The sequence below is a fragment of the Triturus cristatus genome, chromosome 11 (assembly GCF_964204655.1).
Source record: "Triturus cristatus chromosome 11, aTriCri1.1, whole genome shotgun sequence".
NCBI lineage: Eukaryota > Metazoa > Chordata > Amphibia > Caudata > Salamandridae > Triturus > Triturus cristatus.
The window spans coordinates 1,102,799,370-1,102,822,220 of NC_140594.1; the positions used below are offsets into that span (position 1 = coordinate 1,102,799,370).

A 22,851-nucleotide genomic window follows, 5' to 3' on the forward strand; every position below is an offset into this window, starting at 1 on the left:
TCCCTCATCAGCCAGGATAGCTTGACTCCAGTCTGGACTGTTCCCATGACGCACAGGGTCAAGACTGATTTTCATATGGCTGGGATCAAACTGGGGTGGCGTAATGGGCAAAAAAACTTTGGATTTAACCCAGATCTCTTGACTGGGGAGAATGTTTGAATCATTCAGCATTACATCCATGAGTTGTTGCAGTTACACTTTTTGCCCTAAATGGGATGGGTATGCCCAGATGTGGGTCCCTTGCTCACTGTGCCACTGGATTCAAGCAAGCATGGCTAATGAAGGGTGACATACCCCAAAACCGGTCCCAGGATGCTTGTTTCCGGTCCAGGGAGGACCTGGCTTGGCAGTTCAGTCCGGACTGTTCCCATGAGGCACAGGGTCAAGGCTGATTTGTATATGGCTGGGTCCAAACTGGGGTGGTGTAGTGGGCAAAAGAATAATGGGTTTAACCCAGATCTCTTGACTGGGGGAGAATGTTTGATTCATTCAGCATTCTGTCCATCATTTGTTGCAGTTACACTTTTCGCCCTAAGTGGATGGGTATGCCCCGACATGGGTCCCTAGCTTACTGTGCCACTGGATTCAAGCTAGCCTGGCTGATGGAGGGTGACATACCCCGAAACAGGTCGCAGGATTCTTGTTTCCGGTCCAGGGAGGACCTGGCTTGGCAGTTCGGTATGGACTGTTCCCATGGAATATATGACGTTATAACGCAAACAATTACAACGCAGGCCTTTACAGTGCAGTTTTTACATCACAACTACCATTACAACGCATGATTTTAAAACGTACACTATTACAAAGCATTTTCAGAAGCTACCACCACAACGCATTCCATTACAACGCATACCATTACAACGCATAACACTTTTGGGGCAACAGTGGGGTAAATGTTTGATAGTGTAGGGGTACAAATTACTATTCCCACTCCAGTGAGTGCAACAGTAGGGTAAGTGTTGGATAGTGTAGGGATAAAAATTACTATTCCCACTCCAGTGAGTGCAACAGTAGGGTAAGAGTTGGATAGTGTAGGGGTAAAAATACTATCTCTATGTACTCCAAAACCCATACCCACCCTACAACTAAAAAATCCCCATTACTTACCTTATAATGCGTTGTAATGGCATGCATTGTAATGGTATGCGTTGGAATGGTATGCGTTGTAGTGACATGCGTTGTAATGGCATGTGTTGTAATGGCATGCGATGTAAAAGCAGTTGTGTTGTAACAGCTGTGTTGTAAAGGTAGTGCGTTGTAATGACTGCATTGTAATGGTTGTTTCCCATTCCCATAAGGCACTGGGTCAAGACTGATTTGCATATGGCTGGGTCCAAACTGGGGTGGTGTAGTGGTCAAAAGAACGATGGATTTAACCCAGATCTCTTGACTGGGGGAGAATGTTTGAACATTCAGCATTCTGTCCATCATTTGTTGCAGTTACTCAAATTGTTTTATATGCCTGTATATATACATTGTTTTAGCACCATGGTAGAACTATATCTACTATTCACGCTTTTGGTGCTTGTAATCACTTTTATCTGCTTCTGTCTATTAATCATCGCAGCACATGTATTCTATACAAGAATACCGTTGGTTAAATAAATATATTGAAAACATCCCACTGTGTATTCTCTGTATACTTCTCTGAGAATAAGTGAGTATGAGTGACTGAGTGAAAGGTTCTGTACTGTTTCCATGATCCCTGAGGGGCCAGGGTTGCCATGTCCAGTGGTTTCCAGAAACCATTTGCTTCCTGGTGGCGTTGGGGGGGGGGGGCTTATGGTGGCACTGTGAGCTAGCTGGTCTATAGGCCAACATATCCTACGGGGGTTGTCCGGAATCAGTCTTGGCAGCAAGCCCCTAGTTTATGTTGTTCAAACAATGTGCAAATCCTACAGATTAGTAGAAACTATATGACAGTACTTATTGATGAACAACACAATTATCCTGCTTGTCTTAACAAGGCTCTATTTTGCTGCTTATGTAAGCAGATAATTATTTTCTCAGAGACAGGTAGACCTACACAGCACAATCTTGTTCAAGATCACAAATATCCCCCTATGCAATACAAACATTATCACTTCTCCAATAAATAGTTTTTTCCCTCACTTTCCACAGAGTCATTTTTTCCTGTTGTTTCAAAAGTGAACAAGGCTTCTTTTTCTCCTCCATATATTTTCTCACATGGTCGTTTTCTTGTTCACAACTTCTGGTTTCATTTTCCGCCTATAAAAAGAAAAAATAACCTAAAAAACATAAAGTTACATAGTAGTAATAAATGATAACATTAATTCTTCACTATATTTTTCAAACGTATCTACATCTTTCACCCACAATCACATATTTACATCTAGTGTACCACTAACTTTTTATTCTTTTCTCCTGAAAAATTCCACACCCTCACCCGGTGTATTTTTACACAAATAAATTAAAACATGCCATCAAACCTGATTTTATAAAAGTTTATAAAGTAACACATTCCTCTTATGACACCTTTGCTAACAGTGACCAAGATTTTTCACTCTAGAAATAGCAATATTACAACTCCAAATTCCGTAAATGTAAATGTACAGTAAGGTTCATAAAAACACTAGGGCTTGTATTAACGCATTCCACATTCTTTATTTCATAGTTTGAGAAACACTGCTTCCTTTATTTACAAAACGTACAGTTTGAACACATTATTTTGTAACGCAATCAGCAATACTTGCAGATATCTCTCTACATTCTAATGTCTACCTCTCAAAAACTATATTGCAAAATGTACACATCTACAAACAGCTTTTCACTCGGTAAACCATGTGTAGAATATGTTTGCCAACATAAGTGCACTTGCTGACACTTCTCAACAAACTTCATAAAGTATACTATTAAATACCTGAACTTGGAGCTCATTCTTAAATGTAGCTGAAGACACCAGGTCTCTTTCAGTTTCACATCTGCTGAGCAGAACTCAAAGATACTTCCTTCGCCTCCAAATCAATCTGAGCTATCTCTGGTCTGCACCCAGCCACCTCACAGCATTTCTTCAACCAATTAACAAGAATGTTAACTATTGGTTGAAAATTGACCCTTTTTTTCCACTCTTCCCCATACAATCTCGCAAGATTCTCGTAGAATCGTAAAACATTAGTGGCAGGCCCAGTAATTTTCCATGTGGGTCTCGCAACATGCTGGCGGTATCAAACAAGCCTCCTGTAGCAAGCATCACTCCTTGAAGATTGGACTCTACTCTCGCGAGACTCTTGTGAGATCGAACATAATTCTAGGGAAATAGTAGTATATGGAAGGGACTAGTCTCTCCACTGACAATCCTCTCTTGGATAATGGATGTCCACACAAGGGTGAAGAAGGGTGTATGGGAACAACTGCTCTCTCCTTTCAAACCTCTCTCCTAAATGATAAATGTGCATAATAGGATGTAAGGAGTAGCATGCCTTTCATTTCAGTCCTCTCTCTCAGATGACCGATGTGGGTACTAGTGAGTGGAGAGGAACTGTTCTTTCTGACTTCGTTCTCAGATGCTAGTTGTGCCTAGTAGTGTGTGGAGCTAACAGGCCTCTCCTTTCAGGCCTCTCTCTTAGATGATGGGTGTGCGTAGTAGGGTGTGTTGATGAACTGCCCTTCTTTTTTAAGACATCTCTCTCAGAAGACAGGTGTGTGTAGTACAGTTTTTGGATGGACTGACCTCTCCTTTCAGATCTCTCTCAGATAACAGGTATGCGTAGTAGGGTGTATGCGGAGCGACAGACCTCTCCTGTCACACCTCTTTTTCTCAGATGACGGGTGTGTGTAGTAGGGTTTTTATGGGAAGAGCCTTATCTCTACTCTCAACTCTTTCCAAACCAATGGGCATAAATAGTAGGGTCTGATAAACACCATCTACAGTTAGACTCCTTCCTACAGTAACAAGTGTGCATACCAGAGTGTATTCAAAGATCACCTACTCCTTCCTACTTTTTACGATCCCGCAATAGTCTTGGGAGATTGTAATTTTTTTTATTAGAAAAGAAATAACCTTATACGCATCACAGTACTTACACACTTCCTCTCAAAAACAAGGACCACAAAATGCATTCCTTTTAGCAGAGTGTATTGAGAACTCATCCAGTCTTTTTTACTATTCACAATCCCACGAGAGTCTGCAAGATCATAAAAATTTGTTATAAACAATATACATTTATTTTCTTCACAGTGGTTATCCCTTAGACACACCATTTCTAAATCGCGGGACAGCATACCTTTCTGCTGCCACCGTATATAGTCTTTTTACCTCACCTACAATTTTTCACAGTAAATGTAATGGTGACCATTTCATTTCTTAAAGTTCTAAGTCAGCCAATCAGAGCATTCGCTCTTGAGGGAGCTTCTCGCGCCCACGAGAACGTGAAGGCTCACAGGGAAAATGGGCCTCTCGACCAATCACAGGGCCCTATTTTTTATTTTGCACTCTCGCGGGACACTCATGAGATTCTCGACAGCCCATCTGCCAAATTATACAATCATTTTTTACCCTTAATTTCTCAAAAACTACTGAACGGATTTACACCAAATCGCAAAATGCACTATCTGCGGACCAAGTTCTAGCTTCCTGCCAAATGTGGTTTAATATCTTTCAGCAGTTTTTGCTATAGCCTGTCTCAAAGAAGTCTATTGAAAATGCATGGGGAGTTCACATTTTGGGACCCCCTTTTTTCTTGGCCCCCACTTGAGGAATAACCACAAAACTTTCCAGGAAGATGCTGAGTTGGATGAACATTTTTTGGGAACATTTCGTGAAGATTCATCAAATGAGGCCAAAGTTATTAGCAAACCATCTATGAAAAAGCACACCTATAGAGGCAGTGCTTCACCCTGTTTTCCCATATGGAGAACACTTGACTAATCACGGTTGAAGAGGCATATGCAGTAATGGCAATGCGTCCATTTTCAGATGGTAGAATTAGTGGTTTATTTGAAAAAATAAATATAAGTACAGGGCCCAAGGTCTTCAGGTACACAGAGTGGCTAACATCACAAACTGCCCCAACCAGAACAGGCTGCATGCCCGTGTCAGTGTTACATTCTAACATCCCACTCATATAAGTGGGACATTTTGGTCTATTCTGGGTCACCCTATGGTGTAATAGTGGAATGAACTTGCTGGTTTTGTTATTTTGTAAAACTATGTTGAATTGTAACACGCTTTATGGATTTACTCCATTAAAGAAAACGCAGGCAGCGCCACCATGTGGTCAACAGTCATAAATAAGCATTGGTGTTTAGAAATAAGTGTGGTGCCAAGCACCGGAAATGGCACAAATTAGGAGCTGGGATGGCTAAGTTGTTCGAGCACCTGCCTTACTCAGAGAGCCTTACAAATCCTCAAATTCACAGCTCTGAATCATAGCAAGGTCTTTTATCCATTCTGGGTTGGAAAAATGAGTCCCATAGAGTCATAAAGTAATACTTTTTATTCATGTGTCACCATAAGGGTCAGTATAAGGTGACAATGGTGCCACATAAGCGCTTTGTAGTCAGCATATTTGCGATAGAAGCAACCAACATAAATTAAAATCGTGTTCCCTTCCTTCTATTCGCATGTGCTTTTCTTTGTCTCTTCTGTCCTCTTCTCTCTCCGCCCTTCATCTTGCTTCTATTCCCATGTACTTTTCTTTGTCTCTTCTGTCCTCTTCTCTCTCCGCCCTTCATCTTGTGCAATGCTTTAAAGAAGCGTTAAGAGCTTTAAATACAAAGTACATTATATATTGAGTTCTTTTGTCCTGTCCCCTATTTTCTACTTCTGTTGCTCCCATCTCTCCTATTCCTCGTTGCACCTTCCATTTCTGTTTTATTCCAGCACAGTATTGATGAGCCTAAAGGGGGCGGCTATACAATATGCTAGTAATCTGCATGAAATTGCGTGCTATGCTTTGTAAGGTGATGCCAGGCTATACCTTGGGCTTGTGCAGAGAGAAGGAGATCACACAAAAGACCAACCTAGACTGAAAGGGATTTAAAGTAGTCAACATCTCCATGCCTTTGTAAACGATAGATGTATATTAGTTCAGTGATACAGTGCATATCTCTTTGTGTGGACTCTCCTTGGGAGAGAAAACCTGATTTTAACCCTGGAAAAGGTCATTCATTTAGATGCTTCTTTTTTGTTCATCTTAGGCTTCCATTCTACCCAATGTCTTTTAGTGGATAGTTTGGACATGTTCCTCCTTCAGACCTGAAATGTCAAATACATCTTGTAGTGTTGGGAGGGATGGCATGAGCATGGCCACATTTTGGAAAAGAAGCCCAACAGTGCATTTAGCTTTGGCTGAAAAGGATGGAAGGAAGACTAAACATGCCTCAACGCCTAGGTGAAGAAATGAGGAAAGCCCATACATAACATTCAGCGTTGGCACAAAGTGCAATTCAGCTTGAAATACCCTTTTTTCCAAACAACCTGAAAAGAAAGCCTAGGCATTAGTTGGGTGGAGAAGGGCAGCCCAGAACTGTTATGAAAAATCCTAAAAGTGCTTTAGCTGGAATGAGAAGTGCCTGATCAATTACAGGTACCATGATCATCTCATGAGGAACTCAGACCTCCTATCTACCATGACAATCCTAGGAGATATTCAGACCTTCAGTCCACCAAAACGACCACATGAGGAATTCAGACCGCTTATCTGTCATTCAATCCATAATAAGTAAACAGTGTCATCACTGTTTCTCCATGGCCTCCACAAGAGCCTTTGCACAGAGAAGATGACCTGAGTGTTGCAGATCCTTGTGTCCATGCGTCAGTCGCAGACCCTTGCAAATGATAAGAAAGGATCAAGAGGGAAAGGTGGTGTAGGCACAGTATTGCTAGTGGCAAACTCCATGTTGCTTTCTAAAAACTGATGAAGGATAATTCAGTTGAGCCCCCTGGAGCTAAGAGATGCTGTTGCCAGTCATACTGAAGTCACTTTCTGCTGTCACCTGGCGTTCTTTTTGCAGTTGTTGCCTGCAATGGCTTTCAAGAACAGGACTATCTTCCCTTGCATGAGATTCCGATATTGCTCGAAGATGTCCAAAATCTTGGTTGTGTTCTTTCCTCTACACCCCTCAGAAAGGGGAGGGGACTGTGTGCCTGCTTCCTATAGCAAAGGAGAAAAGAGAACCACAGTGAGAAGAAAGCATTTGTTTGTGGAAGGTAACTCTATGACCACTACATTTGTGCCTTAGATGCTGCTGTACGACTCATTGAATCCCGAACCCACTTTGATAAGCACACCAACGCAAGTTTCATCACTCTTTTAAAGGCACATTTTCATGCACACAAATGGCATTCGTTTCTTGGGTCAATTGCTTTTAATTCCATATATAACACCCACATAGCAAGAGCTACAGTGGCTTGTAAGAGCCAAAGGGAGAGGCAATGGATCCCTCTGTAAAAAAACAACACAAAAACAAAACAACAGAAAGAGTGCTGCCACCTCTAAAAGAGGGAAAGATATATTTTTTAATGAAATGAGTATACCTTGGTCATCTGAAAACCTGTGTGTGTGCGCTCAATGTGCTTACATGTATATCACACTATGGCGGTGTGTGTACATTTTTGTGTGTAGGGGTACCTGTCTGTGTGTGTGTGTGTGTGTGTGTGTGTTTGTGTGTGAGAGAGAGAGAGAGATTATCACAATTAATAATGCTTGTGAGCCCTAGGCAATGGTAAATCCATCTACAGTGTGCATGCCTCAAAAGATCAGGATTGAACAGTATGGAAAGGGGAAGACAATGAATGGATTATCCATCTGTGCATTTCATCAATGGAATCAGCACTAGCCAACCTGTCTTTGAGATACTTTGAATTTATTCTGGTAGGGCCTAGTGCAGGCTGCATTGTCTTGTATAAAATGAGATGCAACAAGGGTAAAGTAGGTCTTGGGAGAATTTAGAGCCTCTTTCCACTCCTCTAGTGTCTTGGGCGTGTGTCCTTTTTGCATATCTCTGATTAGAATCTAGCACAAGGTCCTAGTATAAACAGGCTAGAATGGTTCTTCAAAGATCCCCCTGCTGATTCAGTGCCTGCTGAGAGGGAGACTCTGAAGAGATTTGCATACTTTTTCTGTGTGTGCGCACACACAAACACACACACACACAGACAACTATATGTCTGCATACATCCACACTGACACAGTAGTAGTCACTTAGTTTGTGATGTAAATAGCAAGGTTTCCCTAATGTTTACAGAGATGAGATGGGCTTCAAAGGCCTGTTTACTGCGAGGGAGCTCCAGACGGCAGGAGCCTGAAAAGAAAGGATCTGAACCTTTCCCTCACTCTGTTAAATCAATGATTATACAGGAGCCTCTTAATGGAGTATCAGAGAGTGCCGGAGGGGATCTATGCCACAAAAGGCAAAGAAAGTCCTGTTTGGTAAACTTCTATAAGCAGCGTACAGAATCTCCCAGATGTTTTGATTCTTTCACTCTTTAGAAGTCAGTAAAGGGATATCTCAAATAAACATAAGTGATTGTGAAACTAATCTTTGGCCTCAAATAAGTCTGACACACCGTGGCATTTGTAATTCCTTTTCCTAATTGTGTCTTATGAGTTAGCTTAAAAATCCTGTAATAAACCATTTTCTTCATAGAGCTGTTAGCAAATGCCTTGACAAGAACACTCGAAAACAGTGCACAAAACAAAATTCAAGCTCTTATTCCCAGCACAGGCCTTCTGCTAGTCCTCGTTTCTTGCATCCTAATACTGACCCCATAACAATGGTGCTTACACTCCCCCATTGCTCTCCTTTCTCTGTAACAGTAATCTCACTGGACAATTTCCATCCTTACACAACCTTGTAAATGGACTTCAAACATTTTTTCCACCACCTGATGTGCCATGTCTGCACTCCTACAGGAAAGTCATGAACTAAAGCCTTGTTGTCCATGCTTACAAACACTCCATATCCCTAATCAAACTGAAATGATAGTCCACAGCAGACTAATGTCCCTTTTTCTCCATCTCAATATTTTCCAAAGCACACCACTAAGCAAACTAAGCAAACATGATGACACTCTCCCATTGTCAATATCAGTACCAATAGTCCTCCCAATCTGTCTGCACTACCAAATCTATAGACAGAACTGTCTGTCTTTTCACACAGAAATATCTTAGTAACAGTTCCTTACACTCACCTTCCAATTCAAGATCCATTTGTGTACCTTTAGTACCAATTGCTACTTGTTCTTTGCAAGATTCTCCACAAACCTAGAGTAGGACTCTGCAAGTGGCGGATATGTCTTCAACTGAACTTGCTTCTCTGATTCTGACAGTTTCCTTAATTCCTGAACTAAATCCTATTTTGGAGTGATCTATTTTGTAGAAATTATGTGGCCAAGATATGTCACGAAATGTTTTTCAAATTATGTTTTTCTTTCTTCATTGTAAGCTCTCTCCAACTTCTTTAGGACCTCCCACAATGCCTTAACATGTTCTTTCACTTCCATAATGGAAAGGTATTGTCTCCATGAAAGAACATGACATTTTCTCAACTGTGCATTAAGTCCTTGAACCGGTAACTCTTATAAAAAGCCAAAGCTCACATGTTTGAACAAAAAAACATCACAAAAGCATTTAGGTCTTTTGGATCATAAGGTTTTCTCCATAACCAATCTGGTAGATGCTTCGCTGAGGCAGGTCAAGTTTAAAAACATGACTTTAAGGGCACTATCATGGAAGAAAGTCACAAGATAATTTAAATATTGTTTCTATTGCAAAAGGTAACAGTGCGAAGTGTAATTCCCTGAGAAAAGGAATTATGTTTCCCTATTAGATTATATTCATTACAATAAGATCTGTGATTAATTTTTGTGATCAACGCTTATATTAATTGTGTGTCTGTTTGTCTCTGGCAGACAGAGTTAGGGCCTGTGAGGACATTGTTAAGACCTCATTTCCTATTTAGACTCTCTCCCAGATCCACTGGGAAACTGAACTCTAGGAAGACTATTAGAGTAACCTGACCTGAAGTGCTACTAATGTAAACACATTTTATTGTAAACTAAATTCACCATTAATGAAATCTTATGCACCTATTTTGGTTTTGAGGTGAACCCTTACCTATCAATGGATGCTTTTAGAGCTTTAGGACCCCAAAATGTAGACACAAGTTGGACGCTTTTGAAAGAAATTCTTTAGTCCTTTAGTACAGGATGCTAAGCCTCTGACACCATGGCCTACATGGGGAATGTGTTCTGTTGGAGTTCAGAGATGAGTTTAGATCCTGCAATTAATCAAGAGGGAGAGAATGCCATAACACATCACCTTATGACAAATCAATATGAATTATATCTATCCATACATGGAGCTCTCTATAAGTTGAATTCTATATACCAACGACGGGTGTCATTAGGACCTATAATTGGTGCAGTAGTTGCAGTGGCACCAGGGCCCAGGGGATCATGGGATCAAGTGGTTAGGAGTACCCAAATTATGGATGTCTTTTACTATTTATTTGTGGAGAAGGGGGCCATTTCCCTTGCTCAATGGCACAGTTTATCCCAATAAGAGAATGACAAAAAGCTTAATAGAATAACCCGGATGTGAGTCTATGACCTTCCCACACTGTAGATCTCTGCAGAAAATGCATTAACAACAGACTTGTCTTACCTTCTTCAAAAACCAGCACATGTCAAAAGGAAACCTTTCACACTTCCTTCACGCATATCCATCACCATCAATTACCCAAAGGAATACTACTTGTTTTGAGAACAGCTAACAATCATTTTGTTGAAGGGAGGCTTGAATTACAATTTCCATCACAAGCCTTCATAAAAACATTCTCATCTCCTTTATAACTTTTACCGTTTTGTTGCAAAACGCACACCTTAATGTTCTGATGGAAAAAATGGGTTGTTCGAGGGCAGTAGGTGACTGTAGACATCACACTGTATCTATTTGGTGTGGGAAGTCACCAACTGCTCAACTTACTTATCAATCTCTTTCGTTTCTATCAAGTCACTGACAGAGCAGTACATGGTCCATGCCTCAGGTGTTTTCTCAGTTCACTTTCAACAAACATTGATGTTATGTGCCCTTGATTTTCAAAAAGAAGTATCCATCAATGTGTCACATCTGTAGCATTGTACAATAACCTATCCATGGCCAAATAAATATATCAAACAAATATTAGATGCTAGAAACCCCCACGCCTCATGTAAAGTGGAGACATTCTCACCTGTGTGATGAGATTTTTCACAATGCTGTCAAGTTCACCAAGGACTTTTGAGAGCTTTTGTGGCAGGTCCTTGGTGCAGTTTGGCATGGCCAGGCCCTTGGCCATAGTTAGTGCATCTGAGAGCATCCTGAGAGGGCAGAGAATCTCTGTTCCTTGTATTGTCGTCTAAAAGAGACAGAGACACGCAGACTGATCAGAAATGTAAAATGTTTCCCAACAGTTTCATCACTTTACAACATGTGGAAAAAAACATTGGTTTGCCTTAAGACTAAAAATAAAGCACTGTACACCAATTTGAACAAATAACTACTACTTCAGGCAGGTACACAAGATGGTCTGTGTGACCAATCTAGGTCCAGGTGGTTTAGATCCATTCCAGATTTTTCAAAAAATCCATACAACATCAATTGGCCTACTATTAATGTTAGACTTGGCATCTTTTGGCGTGTTTCCCCTGACTTTTTTGCTTTCTGACCTCCCAGTGTTGACTCTGTTTTTTCTGGCGTAACGTTTCTGCACACTTTTCGCACTGCTGATCAGTAGTAAATTGCAGGTGCTCTGTGTAAATTGTGCTATGGATTGGTGTTTCCATGATTGGACAGTTGATTTACTTGTTAGTCCCTAATAAAGTGCACTGAGTGTGCCAGGGCCTGTGAATCAAATGCTACTCGTGGGCCTGCAGCACTGATTATGCCACCCACATGAGTAGCCCTGAAAAGGTACCTCAGACCTGCATTGCAGAGTCTGCACGCAGTTTGTAACTGCCATGTCGACTTGGCCTGTGCACACACTTGCCAATCCCCAACCTTCCCTTTTCTTACATGTCAGGACCCCCTAAGAGAGGCCCAAGGTACCTTTGTGGGCAGGGTGCAGTGTATGTGAATGGTAGGACGTGCCCTGGTGTGTGTGGCATGTCCTAATAGTGAATTACAGCCAATTTCGTTTTTCACTATTGCAAGGCTACCAGTTCCCCATAGGACAGAATGGGAGGTTTGTTTATAACATCTTATAAACATAACTGGCCCAGGGAATTCGGTAAGAAAATACAATTTAGTATGCCTGAACTCAGAATCTACAGATGCATCTTTTAGTGAAGGTGATTTTTACATTCTGCGTTTGAAAATACCACTTTTAGAAAGTGGGTATTTTCTTGCTCAGTCATCCCGTGTGCCTCAGCTGGAGTGTGTATTGCCTGTCTGGGTTTTGGATGACAGAAGGCTGGGGGGCCGGAGGGGCTCCAGATAGTCTAGGTAGGTCAGGAAAGGGCTGAACAGACCTGGGCTATGCTGGGGGAAGGGGGAGGAGATTTCCTTGCACCTCAAAGGGCCTGGTCTGCCTCTGACAAATGCCGTCTTCACCTCCTGCCAGGAATTCACACCAGAGAAGGCCCAACTGGTTCTGGCTGGGCACAGACACCCTCTGCCTGAAAGATCAGAGGATGTTTGGACATAACTACTGGATCCCAGACCCCTGAACTTTGGAACTCATCTGGGTCAAGAGGACTGCCAAGCAGAAGAGCCAGAGAAACTGCAAAAAGGAAGGACTGCTTTGCTGGGTGCTTTGCTGGGTGCTTTGCTGGGCTGACCTGCAGTGGCTGCTTCTGTCTTGGGCAGTGAAAGGCCTGGACTGGACTTTCTGCAACCTAATTCGTGAGTCTCTCCGAGGGCTTGAGGTAGAGCTTGCCCTGTAGTGTAGTTCCTATATCCCTGATAGGCTCTGCGCATTGGAATAACATACACTATAGATTTGACATAGGACTAAGGTCAGTATGTCTCCATCGAGTATATTAAACTTAATTACTTGTGTGTGCCAGCTAACTCAGAGGTCACTAGAAACTTCTTGAATATACAAGAAGGGATTAGTCTCTGACAACCGCATAAACATGACAACTTTGTTTCCTTTTAGAATCGGACCAGTCTCAGAATCGTGGAAACAATAGATAACAGTTTCACTCAGTCAATCGTGCATGCTTCGTTTCTACAGAGTTGCACAGAAATAGAGAGACGGGCGTTTCAATAAAAGGGTTTATTGAACAGTCTTATTTCTTATGCAAGAGATATGAATTGCTACAATCGTAAGACAGACTGCGAAGTACAATATGTACGAGGTTAGCAGTAAGATAAAATAATACTGCAATAGCATGGTTTGTAGCTATGACATATATTAATCAAAATACATAAATAAATAACATAAGCTAAAATGTGATACTCATCTGATACTTCTAAATTGTTCTACCCCAGTGTACCTAACCCAAGTGTAGTACGAGGTTTGAAGTAGGTGCCATTTCTAAAGTATAGCTAACTATATTTTAATTTAGCCAAGAGTTGCCAAAAGTTTCTCTAAGTTCTAGTCAGCTCCATACCTTAGAATGAGAGAGGTTGTAATCTCTTTTCTGGGCTCGATAGTCTAACCCCCCGCAAGGGAAGTCAGAGAGCACTGGAGCTGGATTCTCTGCGAGGAGGATGGCAGCGTCAGGTCAGTGCATCAGGCTGGAACTCGATCTCCTTCTGAACTTGCTGTGGAGAACCGCGTAGTCTGGGTTGGATCGAATCCTCCGGGAACCTCAATTTGCCAGGGCAAGTGCTGGGTTATTTATACCTTGAAGGTGTCTAGGAATGCCAGTTTTGACATAAAAGTCGGGCATGGAGACGGAGGAGTTGAGTATGATGCTGAGGTTTCGGCCGTGGTCTGTGGGGGCGGGGGGCTATCGAGGGCGGTGGGCCACAAGGAGTTGTCCCATGCAGAGGGAGAGGGTACGAGGAAGAGGACCTCTGTCTTCTCGGAGTTGAGCTTCAGGCCGCTGCTGCTCATCGAGGATGCAACATCTTTAATTCCTTCCTGGAAGTTGAGTCTGGTGGTGATGGGGTCCTTGGTGAGGGAGACGATGAGTTGGGTGTCGTCGGCATAGGATACTATGCTGAGCCCATGCTGTCTGACGATGGCGGCGAGGGAGGCCATGTAGATGTTGAAGAGCGGTGGGCTGAGCGAAGTTCCTTGAGGTACTCCGCAGTTGATTTCCGTGGGTTCGGAGAGGAAAGGTGGAAGTCTGATTCTTTGGGTTCTGACAGCGAGGAAGGAGCGGAGCCAATCAAGAGCGTTTACTTGTATGCCAGCTTTGAGGAGTCTGGCGAGGAGTGTGCGGTGGGAGACGGTGTTGATGGCTGCAGAGAGGTCAGGGCTGCGGTGTGTCCTTGGTCGTGGATGGTCCGGATGTCGTCTGTGGCTGCGAGTAGAGTGGTCTCAGTGCTGTGGATGCTGTGGAATCCGGGTTGGGAGGGGTCGAGGATGGCCGGCTGGTGTTGCTGGAGGATAGAGTGGTTTCTGAGTCAAGTGTCTTTTTGTTGAAGTTGTCGTAGAGGCCCTTGATCTTCAGATGGAAGTAGGAGCCGAGCTTGTTGCAGAGGTCCTGGGAGGGGGTGATGTCTGGGGGGTTTGGTGAATTCATGGATGATGCTGAAGAGTTCCTTGGAGTTGCTGGAGTTGGCGAGGATCTTCTTCTGGATGAAGGTCCTTTTGGTGGATCTGATGTGTTGGTGGTATTCCGTCATGGCGTTCTTGTAGGTGGTGTGAGCTTCCGAGGATTTGCTGTTTCTCCTGTTCTTCTCGAGACATCTGCAGGTGTGTGTAGATTCTTGAAGGTCGGCGGTAAACTAGGTGGCCTTCCTGGGGCGCTGTCTGTTGGGGTTACGTAGGGGTGCGAGACGCCGTTTTTGATCCATCTGTGGAGTTCTTTGGCTGCGTGATTGGCATCGGTCGAGGTGGCGGGGGCATCGCAGTTAATGGTGGGGTTGAATGAATGAATGAGTACTTATAAAGCGCATGGCTACCAAAGGCCTCCCAGCGCTAATGACAAAACCAATTACCGACAAAAGGAGCATCAAGGGAACAGCAGGGTCTTCAGAGATTTACGAAAGGAGAGGTGATTAGTCTTGAGTTGAATATGATCTGGAAGTTGATTCCAATTTTTTGACGAAATGGTGGAGAACACCCTTCCGCCACTCCATGCTCGATTAACTCTCCGGACTGCTGCAAAACGTTTCTTTTCTGAGCGTAATGTTCTTTTTGGGAGGTAGGGGGTGATGATAGTTCTTAGAATCGGAGGTGCCCTAGAGGACAATACCTTGTGAACAATACACAGGGCCTTGAACTGAATTCTCTCTGCCACTGGCAACCAGTGCAGAGAGATAAGCAAGGGCTTTGCAGATGCCAGATATGGAGCCTGCATAAGAGAACGTGCTGCACAGTTTTGCACCATTTGAAGCTTTTTCATAGTGGCGCACGAGGAACCAAGATAGAGCACATTAGCGTACTCAAACCGTGACGAAATCAGGGCCTGCACCAGCAATTTCCCTGCACTAAAAGGAAGCAAGGGTAAGATTTTCCTAATTATTTTAAGGATTCCAAAGCAGGAAGCAGCTACCCTACGTGCCTGCTCCTTAAACTCCAATTTGTGATCAAACCATACCCCAAGACTTTTTATGTGTTCTTTAGTATTTAGGCCAGAAAGCACAAGGATTGATGTTAATGGGTTTCCCCAAAAACATCAGTTCAGTTTTTGCAGCGTTTAGTTTTAGGAAGGAGTTATCCATCCAAGCGGACACTTTCTCCAGGCAGTTGGCCAAGCAGTACAGTTTATCATCCATGAGGGATGCAATCAGCTACGTATCATCTGCATATGAGACGATCTTAACTCCAAAGGGCTTGACCACTTCTACTAAAGGTCGCATGTACATATTAAAAAGCTCAAGGATGATCCCTGAGGAACCCCACAGCGCACAGGCATTCTTTCCGAAATAAAATTGTCCTCAAAGATTTGAAAAACCTATCTCTAAGAAATGACTCCAGCCATTTTAGTAGGGCTCCTGAAACCCCAATCTCCCTAAGTCTTTCAATTAGAAGTTGGTGGTTGACTGTGTCGAAGGCCGCGCTGAGATCGAGTAGTACAATAGCTGCGGACCCACCGACATCTAGAATTCTCATTGATTACTCAACCACTACAAGCAAGGCAGTTTCGGTGCCCTGCTGTGGTCGGAATCCAGTGTGAGAGGGGTGCAGGCAATCGTTCTCCTCCAAAAAGGCGGAGAGAATAGAGTTAACATGTCTTTCACAAATTTTGCAAACCCTGGTAACTACGAGATTGGCCTATAATTAGCAAACATTTCCGGATCCAGGGTAGGTTTCTTCAAGAGGGCTCTGACCATGGCCCGTTTCCATGGAGATGGCACGATCCCAGTGGACAGTGAAAGGTTAATGAGGTCCAGGATAACTGAACTAATGGAATCAAAAACCTGATTAATAAAAACAGGAGTTATCACATCACTGGGGGAACCGGATTTCAACTGGTGAGAATAACCTTTTAAAGATTCAAGGTCCATGGGAGGAATGGACTCAATGCCTGGGACTGGAGGTTTGGCTGAGCTCTCTGGGAGGGAGATACCTACCAGTCCTGCGGTAGGAGTAAAGGTAGAATAGATGTCATTGATTTAAAAAAAAAAGAAATGCGCCAACTTATTACACCGCCCTAAGGGGTCAACCGAAGGAAGAGGAGGCTCAGGTGGCTTGTGAAGGGATTTAGCAATTTAAAAAATTTACCGAGGGGAGTTGGAGGCAGAGAAGATCTTTTTACCATAATATTCTGCAGGTGCTAACCTAATTTCAGCCTTATAGATTTTGATGGCTTCTCTATACTTCGATTTCTCGATTACCGAGAAGTCCTTTCTCCAGCTTCTTTCCAAGCGCTTACAAATTTGTTTCTGCTCCCTAAGTTTGGGATTGTACCATTCCCAACAGCGACTATCTTTTTTGTTGGTCATCAGTTTTTTTCAGGATTAATGGATCTAACGACGTTTCCAGCCATCGAATCACTTTATTATTGGCTAGTTCAGGGTCATTACCTAGAATGGGTCTAGATTTTTCCAGTCGATGCCCAAAAGTTAACGTCAAGTTTGGACCAGTTTCTATTCCAACTTTTTATCTTTCCCTGTGGCTGCACACCATCCTGATGTGTCCAGGCAAAGGGAATCAAAAAATGGTCAGACCATGGTAGGGGAATATGCTTTCCTACTGTCAGATTATTAATATTAGAGAAGAGTGGGTCGAGAAGGTGACCTTTCTGGTGAGTGGGGCTAGAGACTTTGAGCTTAAGTGCTAAGGCACCTAGACTGTCAATAACGGCTTCAGCATCCGTAGCGGATTCCTTATCAAAATGGAGATCAAGATCTCCTAAAACAGAAAAATTGGAGAAAGAGCTAACCAATCAAGCAATATTTTCTGGGAGGTCCCTAATAAAGTGGCCGCTGTATCCTGAGGGTCGGTATATAAGGACACCAGTAAAAGTACACGTGGGGGAAAAGCCAAGGGAGAATAGACAGCTTTCACAGTCAGTTATATTATTGACAGACATGCGGCAGTTACATTTCTCTTTATAAATAATGGCTAAACCCCCACCCCTGTTCAGTTCCCGGTCTAGTTTTTGAATAAGATAGCCAGAGGGCAGAGCTTGCACTACCGCTGGGTCGGAGGTGTCAGTGAGCCAAGTTTCGGTGAGCAGCAAGTCGTCAACATCTTGCTCATCCAGCAGTAAGTGCAGTTCTGTAGTGTGTTTAGGTAGGGAACGACAGTTCAGAAAAGCCATATTAAAAGTCGATGTCAGTACCAGGCTTGAGTTGGTGATAATCGGAAAAGGGATTAATTCGAACAGGCAATGGGGGCATTTGTTAACAGTATTTGTAGGCGCCATTGAATGGACGCAGGGAGAATATGGGCTCTGTCTGTATGCAAATAACTGATCAAAGGTGTAGGAAAGCTTTCCTTTTGGCAATGGATCAGGGGTCCTGGTCCCTGGTCCCTGGTCCCGGCTGGGCGTGGACGGGCTTGCCTTAGGCGCGCCTTTAAATTCAAGTTCTCCACAATTCTTCACAGAGAGCCCACTAGTATAAATTCACATATAGTCTTAAAGCATAAAACAGTTTCTTACAATAAGCCGCTAAGCCTCACCGATCCGCTAATGAACGGTAAAAGGCTTGTCTAACTGCGCGTCCGCGTAATCCGCCCCTTAACAGGAGTGGTGGGCGTGATTAGCGTCGCAGCTAGACTGCTCGATAACGTAGGCAAGCCCGTCTATGTGTCCCCCCGGAGCATTGAACACAGCTCCTTTCCGGAAATTGGTGCAAGCAGCAGAGTAAAGTTCAAGTACGCGATATTTAAATGAATAAAACAAATTAAATTCAAGTTCTTCAAAATTCCTCACAGAGAGCCCACTAGTATAAATTCACATATAGTCTAAAAGCCGAAAACAGTTCCTTACAAGAAGCCGCTAAGCCTCACCGATCTGCTAATGAACGGTAAAAGGCTTGTCTAGCTGCGCGGCCGCGTTATCCGACCCTTAAGAGGAGTGGTGGGCGTGACTGGAGTCGCAGCTAGACTGCTCGATAACGTAGGCAAGCCTGTCTATGAGTCCCCCCGGAGCATTGAACACAGCTCCTTTCCGGAAATTGGTACAAGCAGCAGAGTGAAGTGCAAGTACGTTATATTTAAATGAATAAAATAAATGAAATTCAAGTTCTCCACAATTCCTCACAGAGAGCCCACTAGTATAATTTCACATATAGTCTAAAATCATAAAATAGTTCATTACAATAAGCCGCTAAGCCTCACCGATCCACTAATGAACGGTAAAAGGCTTGTCTAGCTGCGCGGGGTCCGCGTCATCCGCCCCTTAAGAGGAGTGGTGGGCGTGATTGGCGTCGCAGCTAGACTGCTCGAAAACGTAGGCAAGCCCACCCATGTGTGTCCCCGGAGCATTGAACACAGCTCCTTTCCGGAAATTGGTGCAAGCAGCAGAGTAAAGTGCAAGAACGCGATATTTAAATGAATTAAACAAATTAAATTCAAGTTCTCCACAATTCCTCACAGACAGCCCACTAGTATAAATTCACATATAGTCTAAAAGCATAAAATAGTTCCTTAGAATAAGCTGCTAAACCTCATCGATCCGCTAATGAACGGTAAAAGTTGAGCTGCTCCTCTGTGATTTTGCTCCAGTTTCTCCAAGGAAGGCGGGTTGCAGATTTGGGCCCCGTAGGTTTGTCAACGCGGAAGTATACGCAGTGGTGATCCGTCCATGGGGGTTGCGTGGTGTGGCTGAAGTGGATGTTGTTATCTCCTGCGAAGATGGGGTCAAGGGTGTGTCCTGCCTTGCGGGTGGGGGTGGTGACGAGTTGTTTCAGTCCGAGGTTGGCGAAGTTGTCCAGGAGGGTGGCGGAGTTGGGATCGCTGAGGTTGTCGAGGTGGAGGTTGAGGTCTCCGATGAGTATGTAGTCCATGGAGGTGATGGCGCGGGGCGCAATGAGGTCGCAATGAGGTCGGTGATGGTGGTGGTGAACGAAGTTTGAGGAGGATGTAGGCGAGGGTGCCTCTTACGGTCGTTCAGGGGCTGGTCTGAATATGGAGATGGAGGTGTTCAGTGATGGGTGGGCTGTCGCTCAAGCTGGAGGTCATGAGTCGGAGTGAGTTTTTGTGTGCGATGGCAAGTTCTCCTCCCGGGCGGTTTTGGCGGGCCTTCCTCTGGATCTTGTATCCGTCCGGGATGGGGGTGGCAATGTTGGGGACGGAGGTGGAGTTAGTCCAAGTTTCTGTGAAGAAGGCGACGTCTGGCGAGAGGGTGTCGAAGAGGTCTACAGCTTGTCTATGCAGGGAACGCGTGTTGAGGATGATGCACCTCAGGGCTTCGGAGGGGTTGGCTTCCAGTGCGTGGGCGGTGGCTGTGCGGGTCCGGACGGTGGTGAAGGTCTAACGGCAGTAATGACAGGAGAACTGGCCATGGGTGGTGCTCAGCGTAAACAGCTGGCAGTTGTTGTTCCTTTCTGGGTTGAGTGCGAGGAGGGCAGCTGAGGCATAGCGGTGGAAGGCCGGAGAACCAGGGTTCCAGGCACTGGTTGCGGTCAGGTCGCGGACGGGCGAATACAGGCTTGCCTTTGGCTCACCAGTGGCGCGGCTGCGCAGCAGCCGCTATTAAATAGGGAAGGGGAGAGAAAGGTGTAGCTGGGAGGTGGGAGTGGGAAAGCAGCAGGGGAGAAGGGCCACAGGGGCAGCAGTGGCGGGAAGGGAACAGGCAGAAAGTCACAAACAAAAAAAGATAACAGTGACAAATAACAGATAAGGAACTAACAGAGGCACAAGAAAAGAAAGACAGAAAAAATGGGCACATTAGCAAAGAGACAGAAAACAGGTACAAAAAAGACAGAAGACGGGCACAACACAATAAAGACAGCAGTGGAACCAGCAGAAGAGCAAGGCTCTCCCACTGGACCACCACTTGTGTAAGGGCCTTGTCATGCTCCTTTTGCGTTGTCCCAAATACCATTATGTCATCAATGTAGTTAAAAGCATGTAGAACAGGTTGAATTATTCAATGTATATCATCCAGTAATATTTTTGTAGCAGATGACACATCAAAACTCAACCTTTTGTATCAGAACAAACCAACATGAGTCAAAAGTAGTAGTATACCTACAGTTCTCTTGCAGCTCGAGTTGATGGTATCCTTTGTTCGGATCAAGACAGAAGAAGACTTTGGCTTCATTCAGCTGCATGTTCATGTCCGCTATATGGCGACCACAATGGCTTTCTCTCTCAATTGCTTTGTTGGCCTGGCACATATCAAGATACATGCGTATTGCACCTCCACTGTCCTGTTTTTTGGCACCACCACTCTAGGCGATACCCAGGGCATAGGATCGGTGACGCGCTCAATGATGTCATGCTTCAACAGCGTTTCCAGTTCTTTCCCAATGGCTTCTTGCAAGTGAAAAGACACTCTACAGTGCCGCTGGGCAACAGGGCGAATGTCCTTGGTAATAGGAAGTTGCACTTTCGTTTTCTTTCTTAAGCCTTCCCAGGCCATGCAATAGCGACAAGAATTGACTCTCAATTTAGGATTAAGTATGGAGGTTATAGTTGAGGGATAGAAGTCCCATGTCAGCAGCAGGGGCAAAACTGACTAAGCATGCACTGGATGAAGTTCCTTGAAGAACATGAATTGGCGCTTGCACGAACGTTGTTTTATGTGGCATTGTTGCTATGAATGCCCCTTGACTCTGTAACGGTTTGGCAGCAGCCCACGTGTATATCTTTGTGTTTGAGGGGTTGAAGCATGGCACAGGAGACAGGCTATTACACTTTTCGACTGGCACGATGCTAATTGACATACTGTTAACCTTTATGGCAATCTGGGGGCAGTGTCCAAATGAATTCAGTTGTTTCACTGGTTGTTTTGTATTTGTCCTTTGTTCTTCTCTGCAAGGAACCAAACCTACATGTGCATGTTGTTCTTTGATCAATACCATCATTGCACCTCCATCTACTTCAATGTAGCTTGATAATGACGTTGACGAGCCTATGTAAGATGAACTTGATGAGTGTGTGGTTGTGCAAGTGGCTCTATGGTTGAGTTATTGGTTGTGTGAGTACTGGTGTGCGTCTGTGAATGGGTATGTGAGCAGTTGTATGAGAGGGAGTGGGTGTATGAGAGGTATTGGGGTGTGAGTGGATATGTGAGTGGTTCTTTGGATGATGTCATCAGTAACATCATCAGTAATGTCACTGACCATCTCATGAGTGATGTAATATGTGAGGTCATAAGCAGTGCATTGAGGGGGGATACGTAATAGTTAGAACAGGTAACTATAACTGCTGAATTTCACTGGTTTTGTAAGAGTGAAATCTGAGCTTAACTAAAACATCTCTGTAACCTTTGTTTTTTTTCCAGTGAATATATAAATGTGTGTGTGTGTGTATCTATCTATCTATATAATAAAAAAATATATACACTATTGTTCAACCTCTCTCGAGTGCATGGGCTCTTTAAATATGCAAAGGAGGTTGTTTGGAAATGTTCAGGCGCCCTGCGGTAGCTTCTTTCCATGCACCACCTGCGATTTGGCGCTGAACGGCAGACCGCAATTTTGGGAAGTGGTGATTTAGCAGCCGTTGAGCCCCCGAGCCTGTCAAGTTGAAGGTGGGACATGGCAGGGGCAGCCAACCATCACTGCTAAGAGACAAACTCGGACCTTGAGAGGCAGGCGCCCGTGGATTTGGCCCGTCTTTACTAGCTTAATTTCAGGGACTTCGGAGCAGGGTGCTGCTGAAAAACGCCGGAATGAGGGAGAGCTAAAAAGACCGAAGGTGAACAAATTAAGACTGCTACTTTGTAACAAAGAGTTGATATTCAAATACTTACCGTGCAAGCCTGAATTGTGCACATGAACATTTACCATGACGCCGGCATGCGAAAATTACGAAGAGTATTTGCTTGATTTTTTACATAAATGAAGGGTAAAATACATTATTCAAACTGAGCACCACAAGACTTCAGATTGAAAAAAGCAATTAAGTGCCGAAACGCGTCTCTGGGATTGCAGTGTTCTAAATAAAGCTTCACCATTGTTCAACCTCTCTCGAGTGCATGGGCTCTTTAAATATGGAAAGGAAATATATATATATATATATATATATATATATATTTATATATATATATATATATATATATATATATATATATATATATATATATTATCTACTGGCGGTCGCCAGTAGATAGTTAATAGTTAGGACCGTGTTTCCATAGAAAATCTCAAAATTCTATTTTGAATAACT

General features: G+C 43.7%; 1 protein-coding gene across 3 annotated transcripts in view; it reads right to left on the reverse strand.

Annotated features, from left to right (window-relative positions):
* Nucleotides 1-2,600: 2,600 nt before the first annotated feature.
* The window catches only part of THPO (thrombopoietin), a 248,356-nt gene continuing 228,105 nt past the window's right edge, over nucleotides 2,601-22,851 (reverse strand). For all 3 annotated transcript variants that reach the window (XM_085635517.1, XM_085635516.1, XM_085635518.1), the window contains 2 exons: nucleotides 11,197-11,361; nucleotides 2,601-7,115 (listed from right to left, as the gene is read on the reverse strand). In XM_085635517.1, coding sequence (XP_085491643.1) covers nucleotides 6,954-7,115; nucleotides 11,197-11,361 — 327 coding nt within the window. In that variant the 3' untranslated portion in view covers nucleotides 2,601-6,953. The remainder of the gene's footprint in view (nucleotides 7,116-11,196; nucleotides 11,362-22,851) is intronic.